At 30.5% G+C, this 9,464-nt stretch overlaps 2 protein-coding genes across 2 annotated transcripts; one reads left to right on the top strand and one right to left on the bottom strand.

Annotated features, from left to right (window-relative positions):
- The first annotated feature begins 2,498 nt into the window (after window positions 1–2,498).
- On the top strand, window positions 2,499–2,834 carry LOC106442469 (glycine-rich cell wall structural protein 2). Its single transcript, XM_013884152.3, has one exon. It carries the CDS (start codon window positions 2,499–2,501, stop codon window positions 2,832–2,834), a length of 336 nt encoding a protein of 111 aa, XP_013739606.1.
- Window positions 2,835–3,031: 197 nt separating this feature from the next.
- On the bottom strand, window positions 3,032–8,010 carry LOC106440044 (linolenate hydroperoxide lyase, chloroplastic). The gene is made up of 2 exons (XM_013881626.3): window positions 7,451–8,010; window positions 3,032–4,246 (listed from the first exon to the last, which is right to left on the bottom strand). The coding sequence occupies exons 1-2, from the start codon at window positions 7,880–7,882 to the stop codon at window positions 3,209–3,211; spliced, it is 1,470 nt and encodes a 489-aa protein (XP_013737080.1). The 5' UTR covers window positions 7,883–8,010; the 3' UTR covers window positions 3,032–3,208.
- Window positions 8,011–9,464: the final 1,454 nt, after the last annotated feature.

The following is a 9,464-nucleotide window of genomic DNA, read 5'->3' as shown; positions in this document are numbered from 1 at the left end:
GCAGGGCGGAACTTTTAGATTGTTTACTATGTTATAAAACATGTGAATCTTTAATTTTGTATAACATTAATACATTTTCAAGTTTAAGAATGTATAAAACACACAAATAAAATATATAAACTTAATATAATGTAATTCTCATCAAAATTATGAATATAAATGATATTTATAAAATTTTAGAATAAATAAATAAATAAAATTATTATTAAAAATAAAATAGAAATAGAAAAAAATAAAAAAAAAATAGATTAGGCGGCCGCCTAGGCAGTTATTTAGGCGGTTTAGGCGGAGAAAATCAGATATCCGATTTTTTAAACTGATTTGGCATAAATCGGGGCAGAAGAGTGATGCGTAGCGCCCAGGCGGCTGCCTAGGCAGCTAGACGGCCGATTTTTAGAACAGGGTAACGTGTTGTCTGTCAGTTTTAAACCTTGTTCTAAAAATCGGCCGCCTAGCCGCCTAGGCGGTCGCCTGGTCGCTACGCGTCACTCTTTCGTCCCAATTTATGCGAAATTAGTTTAAAAAATCGGATCTCCGATTTTCTCTGCCTAGATCGCCTAAATGACCGCTTAACCACCTAGACGGTCGTCTAATCTATTTTATTATTATTATTATTATTTTTAATAATATTTTATTTATTTATTTGATCTTAAAATTTATAAATATCATTTATATTCATAATTTTGATAAAAATTACGCTAAATTAAATTTATATATTCTATTTGTGTGTTTTATATAATCTTAAACATGAAAATGTATTAATATTATACACAACTAAAGATTAACATATTTTATAACATAATAAACAATCTAAAAATTTCGCCCCGTATAATCTCCAATTTTCTCTTTAGGCGTTATGCCCAACCCGACCGTACGACTAGTGCCTAGCGCGTTCCCGAACAGGAATTTTAAATAGAAGAAAGAGATGAGAGGAACCTTCTGAATATTTTTATAATTTTATGATAATTCACCATTAATATTTTAATAGTGTACCTAATTTTAGTTATGCTAATCCCCTCCAAGAAGTTAAGAATAAGTTGATTAAAGCAAATGTTGGTGATTAGATTATATAAATTGGATGATCACACTACAAGAAAACAAAGCAAATACCAAAAAAAAAAGAGATTCTGATAACAAAACAGTTGTGAAGAACTAGCTAGTGATATCTTTCTGATGGATATATAATTCTATCAGTTTTTCTGACAAAATAACGTTAATAGGTGTTTTAAACCATTTTCGATATAATTTTCTGTTGGATTTGAGCTAAATTTCCCGCACAATCAGATCAATTAATTAAAACCTTTTATAATAAAATTGATTCAATTATTCTTTCATATTCGAGATGCTTCTCATTATATATCAAATCACTATAATTTTTTTTTTCTGCTGTTATAACATTTATTTGATATATCGATTTAAAACTTAGCTAACAAAAAAACTCAGAGACATCCATTGATATACAATTCATTTATAAATATGAAATAAGAGAAATGAGTTAACAAAATAAGTGGATTTAAAAGAATTTCTTTTTCTACAGAAAATTTTACTCGTTAAAAGGATAAAATATTGTGTTTACCTAATATCCTCTCAACGAAACTCCAAACATCATAACTTTTACCTAAATTTTAACACCTAACAATGTATAATAAACATATTTTTTGGTTTGAATCTTTATAATAGTGTGTCTTTTATTTTAATAGTCGCGACATGATGACTTTTTTTGTGTGTAAGCTACATGATGATTCTGTCTTGCATTTCTACCAACAAAATGAAACTGATCCCTATGTAATGTTTGCATGTCTCTTCTCTTCACGTGAGTTTCGCCATTGTTTACGGCCATGCTATGAGTGGTTATAAATTATAGGGATCTCTAAATTATAATCCATACAAGAAGGACGGTAATTATAGCCATCTCTTCAAGTGAGTTTCGCCTTTGAATTCTGCAATCTCGATAATGGTTTCCATCTTTTGGTTGGTATTTAAAATGTTATAAAGTTTGAAGTAGTATATGATTTACATGATCTAGAAATTGATTCTGAAAACCTTTATATAGGATAAGAAAGAGAGGGTGCTTAGTATTTAGAAAAATTACAGAATCAAATATGGTTACTAAAGACTTCCATTATCGATGTGACTAGGATCTTCAAAATATATATAGCTTATTTTCGGGTTTGGCGTTTCACTAGAGAAAAATATAATGTATAATATTTTCGGGTTTGGCGTTTCAAAAGCTGACAAAAATAAATTCTTCAACTGCATATCTTCTTATATGATTAAAGCTTCATGTGCGTTTTGCCTTTGTTGACAATCATACGATTTATATAACTTTTTTCTCGTACAACAATAAACAAAAATAACAATATTCTTATTAATGTTGCCTACTTATGTGGAGGCTTTCTGAAGCATCTCACTCACAAATCACAATAACAATTTCCTTCTTTTTTCTGTTTTAAGGTAACAATCAACGAATCAAAGATAGTGCACACTTTGATATTACCATGAGAATCACGAAGAGTCGAGCACACTTTGCTACAAATTACGTCATCATGCTTATGATTATTCTGCTTCTCATCATGTTTAACACCGTGGTTGCCAGGGGTGGTGGTGGTCACGGTGGCGGTGGTGGTGCTCACGGCGGAGGAGGGCGTCACGGAGGTGGTGGTGAAGGCCGTGGTGGGCATGGAGAAGAAGAAGGAGGGCGAGGGATCGGAGGGGCAGGCGGTATGGTTCATCGACCACGACCATTAACAAGGAGTGGAGAGTCTGCACTAAACCCTTTTGCGGGTGTATCTGCTGCGACTATTCTACTGATCATCGTTTTTCTATTTAACTAGAGCTTAAATGTGTCTTCGCTATCAAGGAATTTTTAGGAATTGATTTTGTTAGGTAAGCTGTGTGATCGTTAGTTTTAAGAAGATTTGTCTTCGACTCTTTGTGTTGTTTAGACACATGAATGACAATTAGTAAGAAAATGATGTTTCCTTTGTTTTAGAAAATATAATTTTGCAAATACGCTTTTGCTAGTTCCTTCTTCCTAAAACCAAACTTAAGATAAATCTTACATATCGCTTACCAGATAAACTTAACAGAAAATACCTCCGGCAATTTCTGTTACAGTTCGCATTATTAAATTTTTGTTTGAATACTTATTCGACACTCCAAACATAAAGATATGATATGAAACCGTGGAAGGAGTAATGAGTCTTCCTCACGTAGCTTTAACAACGGTCTTGATACTCCCGGCGTCTCCGGTAATCTTATCGTACCGGAGAAATAAATTGGCGATGATCAAGGCAGCCGTGATAGTAACCATGTCTTTGGCTGCACACTGTTTGTTCGACACGCTCGGCGTACCGGTTTGTGGACCATTAGACCAGAACAGATAATTAAGCAACTTGGACCCGGTCTGACCAACAAACCGATCCGGTTTAAATTCCTCCGGATCCTCAAATATGTTAGCGTCTCTCATCACCAGCGGCTGGTAACCGCAGAGAAGCTCTCCTTTCTTGACCTCGTAAACGGCGTCGTGCGAGCTTATCTTAAAATTATCCCTCGCACGTGCGTACTGTAACGGAACCGGCGGATTCAAACGCAGCGTTTCGTAAACCACGGACTTAACCAGCTCCATTTCGTTAACCGTCCTGAAATTCAGACCCGAACCGGACCCGCAAACCTTCCTCACCTCGGTTCTCAGCCTCTCCTGGAGACCGGAAGTATCTCCCGCGATTCTCCCGATAAGAGACGGTAAAAAGACGGAAAAGCCCCCGTACGCGTTGAAGCCCAACACGAAGAGGAGATTATGAACCGTCTCGTCCCGGGTCAACCCGTACTCCTCATCACCCAACCGGATAACGTCTCCGGCGTTTTCGCTGATGAAGTTGTAGAGCTTCTGGTAATCTCCGGCGACTAGGAAGAAAGGGTAAGCCCAGGAGTGGAGGAAGATCTCTTCGAGGGGCTGAAGAATGCCGATCTTGGTCGTGGGGATGACCTGAATCGCGAGCCACTTGTCGAGCATCTTCCAACCGTTCTCGGCGATGTCCGGCGATACGGAAGGGTTCGCGCCGGTGAGAGCGGTGGAGAGGAAGTTGAAGATGCAGCGTTGGAGACCGATGAGGTAAGAAGCACCGTCGTCGTTTTTAGAAATGTCGGACTCTACGGTTTCCCAGAACGTGTCGAGGTTTGAGAGAAGCTCTCGTAGCCATACCTCCGAGCTTCGTTTTAGTATCTCCATGGCGAAGCTTTTGGCCTAACATGATTAAACCTTTTTTTTTTTAACAGATGATTGAAAATATTAATATTTTTATACTACAATTCAAAAGGTTTTGACTTCTCTGGTTCGTCTTAATTTGATCTGAATAATTCAGATATCTATAATTTTACAGAGTAATATTTATACGGAAACAAGTCATAAATACTTATATTAAACAAACAAATATAGTTCCTACCAAAAAAAAAAACAAACAAATATAGTTGTCAAAAAAATATATGTGCTTTTGATCCATTATATGCATATTTTACATGTATTATGTTTATATAATTGTTACAATTTTTTTACATTGATTATCTAGTTATTATATTTAAAAATAATAATTTTACTTTTTAAAATGAAATATCATTATTTTATATTTAAAAAAAATTAAACAGATCAAACCAAATAGCTTATTAAATATATGTTTTTCTAAACATCGACTATCCGAATGGCTACATATCAAATTACATATCAAATCAGATGTAAAATTAATTATTTATACAAAATGAATAATTCCAAAAATTTGGATATTCGATTTGTATCTCTGCCCCTCTAAATAATAGTCTTAAATGGCATGTTGAATTAGAGATAAACACAATAACTCGAAATTAAAGGGAATGGTTGAAATATCCCAAATTAAAATTTGTATATATAATTTTGTTTCTATGCATTTTATTTTTGTAACAAGACATCAAACATACTTTTTTTTGCTCTTTTCACTTTTGTTTATATCATCAATTGTAAATGACTTACATCAATACTATTAAAAGGGAAGAAGTCTAAAAAAATCTACGTATAAAAGTTGTTTGAACCCTTTCATTTAACTCATTATTTTTTGGTCTTACCTTAAATTTATACTAACAATATGTTACCATATATTTTTTTAACAATAATAATTTAGTCAATTCTTTTATTTATTTAAATCTCACTCCTAAATCCTAATCATTACTATTACTATAATTATCATTTTAATTTTTAATCGTAAAAGTATTAAAACTAATGTTTTATATTATTAATTTTATCATATAATATATGATTTAAAACAAGATAAATTACAAGACATATATGTGTACATTCTAACTTCATCTTTCGTTTATAATAAAGTAATCATATCATATATAAATTTTCCCACTAAAATCTCATATCATATCCTAAACTTTCAACCGTCTATAGTTTGATAATATTTTCATATTTAAAAATGATTTTTCTGAATATTCATGTTACCTTCACAAAAATGAAGAAATTCATTGGTTCTATTAAAGCTAACCTGACTTCACGATATCAGTATTGATTATTCAAGATTTTGAAAATTATTTGTTTAGATATTATACTTTTATATACTTTTCACTTAAAACGAATCAATACTATTAAGAAAGAAAGAGTTTTAAAAAATCTAATAAAAAGAGTTTTTGGAGTTATGTATAACTATTTATTATTTTTCGGATAGTACATTAATCATTCTAAACATATAATATTTTAAATATTTTTAACAGATCTTAATATTATTTCTTATGATACTTTTACTCAGAAAAATATTTCATCAACCATGTTTTTGTACAATAACGTTAAAAATCTATATCAAAAGGTTGTTGGACCTGATATGGACGTAATGGGTCCACATCTGTTCGAGTATTTAAGATCCTAAAAAAATTTGAAATATATGAAAAATCTGAAAAATATCTGAAACACGAAAAGTATTTGAAACTCCAAACAAATACCAAAAAAATTCAAATACCAAAAAATTTAAAATTTTATTCAAAATCTGACACGATGAACTGAAAAATACCCAAAATTTTATCCAAATATCCAATTTTTTTTTAAATTTGAAAAATTTACCTGAAATCAAAACTCTAATCGTAAACCAAAAACTTAAAAACAATATCCATAATACCGGAAACATATTCGGAATATCCAAATATACCTAATAAACACATTAATGATCGGGTCTAGGGTAGGACCCGGATTCAAACAAAGACCTGCGGGTCAAAAAAAACCCAATAGGTTATCTTCTCTGGACCTGAACTAAACCTATAATTTTGGGTCGGTTTGGTTTATTTTTTGATCCGGATATAATTCTCATGTCGAAAAGAAACTTACGTAAAAATGTACATATAAAATCTCAAATAAATAATTTGTAGATTATATAGCTGTTAAAAATTATGTTTTTCGATATAATAAAACTTTGTATTATAATATATTCCAACAACTCCGCGCTTTCCAAGCGCGGATCAAAATCTAGTAAACTTGTAAAATTGTGTGTTGGAAAAGCGAAAACACTAAACAAGCAAAACACTTGTTTAAAATAGATTATTAATGATGTAAATGATTAGTGTACCAGTTTTAGATTTGTATTTATATCCTAGAAAACTTGATTTTTTTTTGTTATAGAAAGTTTTTCTAAACGTAAAAAGAATACCGTTCCTAACAGATTGACATTTTGCTTGTACAACCAGATTTAAATCACTAATCTACATATGCAAAGACTCACACCAAACTTTTGCTGCTACAACAAGATATAAGTAACCATTATTAATGTCACGCCATAACTTCAAATAGAAAGAAACCAAACTTTTGTTTTCACCAATCTGGCATATCTCAAAAGCTCACATTGATTAAGAAACTTTTCCTCTCTATATTTAGTCATTAATTTCAGAAAAAGTAACAAAAGTGAACCCTCTAAGTGTACCAAAATCCATCAATCCGCTTGAACTTGCCATTACCGTAAAGATCAATCCATAGTATAGAAATCACTAGACATCAAATCTAGTTAATACTCATCATTTGAGGTTTCTATACGGATTAAGAAAATAGTTAAATATTAAGTTTTACTCTTGTTTAATAATGAAAATTTTATAACATTTACTAACTTTCTTAACTTAATTAGAGGTAAAAAGATAAATTAATGTAAGAACAGCATGAAAATCATAAATGACATTTATTTTATATCAAAAAATTTATTTTACAACTACACTTAATTTAAAACGGAAGAAATATATTATAAAAACTACACCAAAAATAGTAGATTGATAGACAAAAATGCTTAAAATCAACTAATTACTTCAAAAATTTTAGTTAGTTTCATAGCTAGTTAGATTAGGTTAAATTTCGTAGCTCGATTTCAACGGTGGTACCGTATTAACTACTTAACATAGCTTGCTATACTAGCAATTAGCAAACAGCAACGTACTGTATGATACAAACCTTAGCGTGCTTTGGCTCGGTGGTGTCAAGATAAACTCCGACACGAATGCCGCCGTAGAAATCGAGGCTAGGTCGAAAATCTCCGATGAGAACATCTCTTTTATCAACAAGATCCATGTCGAATAGATAGCTAAAAGACTTGACGTCGAGGACGGCGACTATATTAGGATTGACATTACCTAAGAAAGGAAACGACGGAGGGATATTTGTACGGAACACTGTGCTCTTGTACTTCTCTGATCTTGACTTGAAAAACTTATCCGGTCCTTGGAACCAGAAGTAATCTAAACGGTCCGATAACGGTCCCACCAACGGCAAACCGTACGATCCCGGCATCTTACGGATGGGAAGCTGAGACGGTGGCGGTGATGATTGTTGCGATGTTAGGGATGTTGAGGATGGTGGTGGAGGTGGCAGTGAAGCAGAAGCCATTGTTCTCAAGAATATCCTTTTCGACCTTCAATTTTTTTTGGAGATGTCTTTTCTTTTTATTTGTGTATGGAGTTGTAGATATCGTGGGAGATAAATAAACAAAGCGAACATAAATAGTTATGGATTTTCGTCTGAATTATTTGTTACGTTTGCGTTTGTAAATATATAAATAACTATGGTAAATTTATATAAAAATTATTTAAGAAATATCGTATGGAAAAAATTTTATATTATTGATCGAATTCATATATTTAGCTCTTACACAATTTTTTAAACTTTTTTTTGTTAATTACATAATCTGTTTACAAATAAACTGATTTCATTTTTAAAAATATTTTAGGTCAAAAAATTAGTTATCGCATAAAAACCTAACGTTTAGACCGAAAAATCTCATGCCTACTATTTGGTTACAATGAAACTATGCCAGGTCGGTTTTATATCATGATTTAACAATTTAAAAGTTAATTATGTTTATGAGAAGTTTACGTTCACGTGCCAATCCTATCTATATTCGATAGTTTTTTCTTTTTTGTGTCATTTTGGTTATTGCTCGATATAAATATTGATTTTTGAGTTTATTCTCATTTTTTTCTTTTATTTTGGCCTAAGATTTAGAAAATGTTTAAGATTCAAAATTGAAGAGATACATACTCAGGTTAAGATATGCGCCTTGTGCAAAATAAATACTATTTTTATATTTTTTCTGCATATTATGAAATAATAATATAATTATTATATATTAAATAACTAAGAAATCAGTTACTATTATATAATAAATTTGCTTGCACATATAAATCAAATGACCGCTCTTGTTTATTCACAATCATTTTAGAATAAATAAATAAATCAAATGACCGCTCTTGATATATAATTAAATTTAAACGATATGAAATATATATATATATATATATATATTAACATAAACACCTATTAAAATAAAATTATTTATTTATATAATTTTATTATCATTGTATCTTATTATAGAAAATAATTTAAACATTGATCACAAAAGTTTATGTGAGACTTTTAAAAGTTTTAGTAATTTATACTCGTTTAAAAAAATTCAAAATATACAAAAAATCTAAATTTTTAATATATGATTAATGTAATTGTGTAATTTATTTTAATAGTAAAAAATTAAACAAAAATGATAGAAAACATACAAATTATTAGCAAATCTTCATTATTTAAAATCATTAATTACTATATATATCATAATCACATTAGATAATTCCGTAGAGTTTATTTAAGGAAATAATATATAATAAATAGTCACCTTTTTTTAGTTAATATCATATCATATAGTTGGTATTAAATGTTTCTAGTGAGATATAAAAATCGAATTGGACCAACATATTTTTCAATTTTAATATGAGACTGACATGTATGACTAATTAACTACCTAATTGATTGACACATAAGCAAAAAGTTTTTTTTTAATTATTACAAAATTGAGGTGACATCTTTTCAAATGTTCCTCAATTAATATATATGAGATTTTAATTAGCTTTTTATTTTGTTCTTATAGCATCTCCAATCATAACAAATAATGTTTTTTTCTCAAAACAATAAAATAACTTTT

This window comes from Brassica napus, chromosome A3 (genome assembly GCF_020379485.1).
Source record: "Brassica napus cultivar Da-Ae chromosome A3, Da-Ae, whole genome shotgun sequence".
NCBI classification, from domain to species: Eukaryota; Viridiplantae; Streptophyta; class Magnoliopsida; order Brassicales; family Brassicaceae; genus Brassica; species Brassica napus.
The sequence above is the reverse complement of the archived record's forward strand: the minus strand, read 5'-3'. Positions and strand labels throughout refer to the sequence as shown.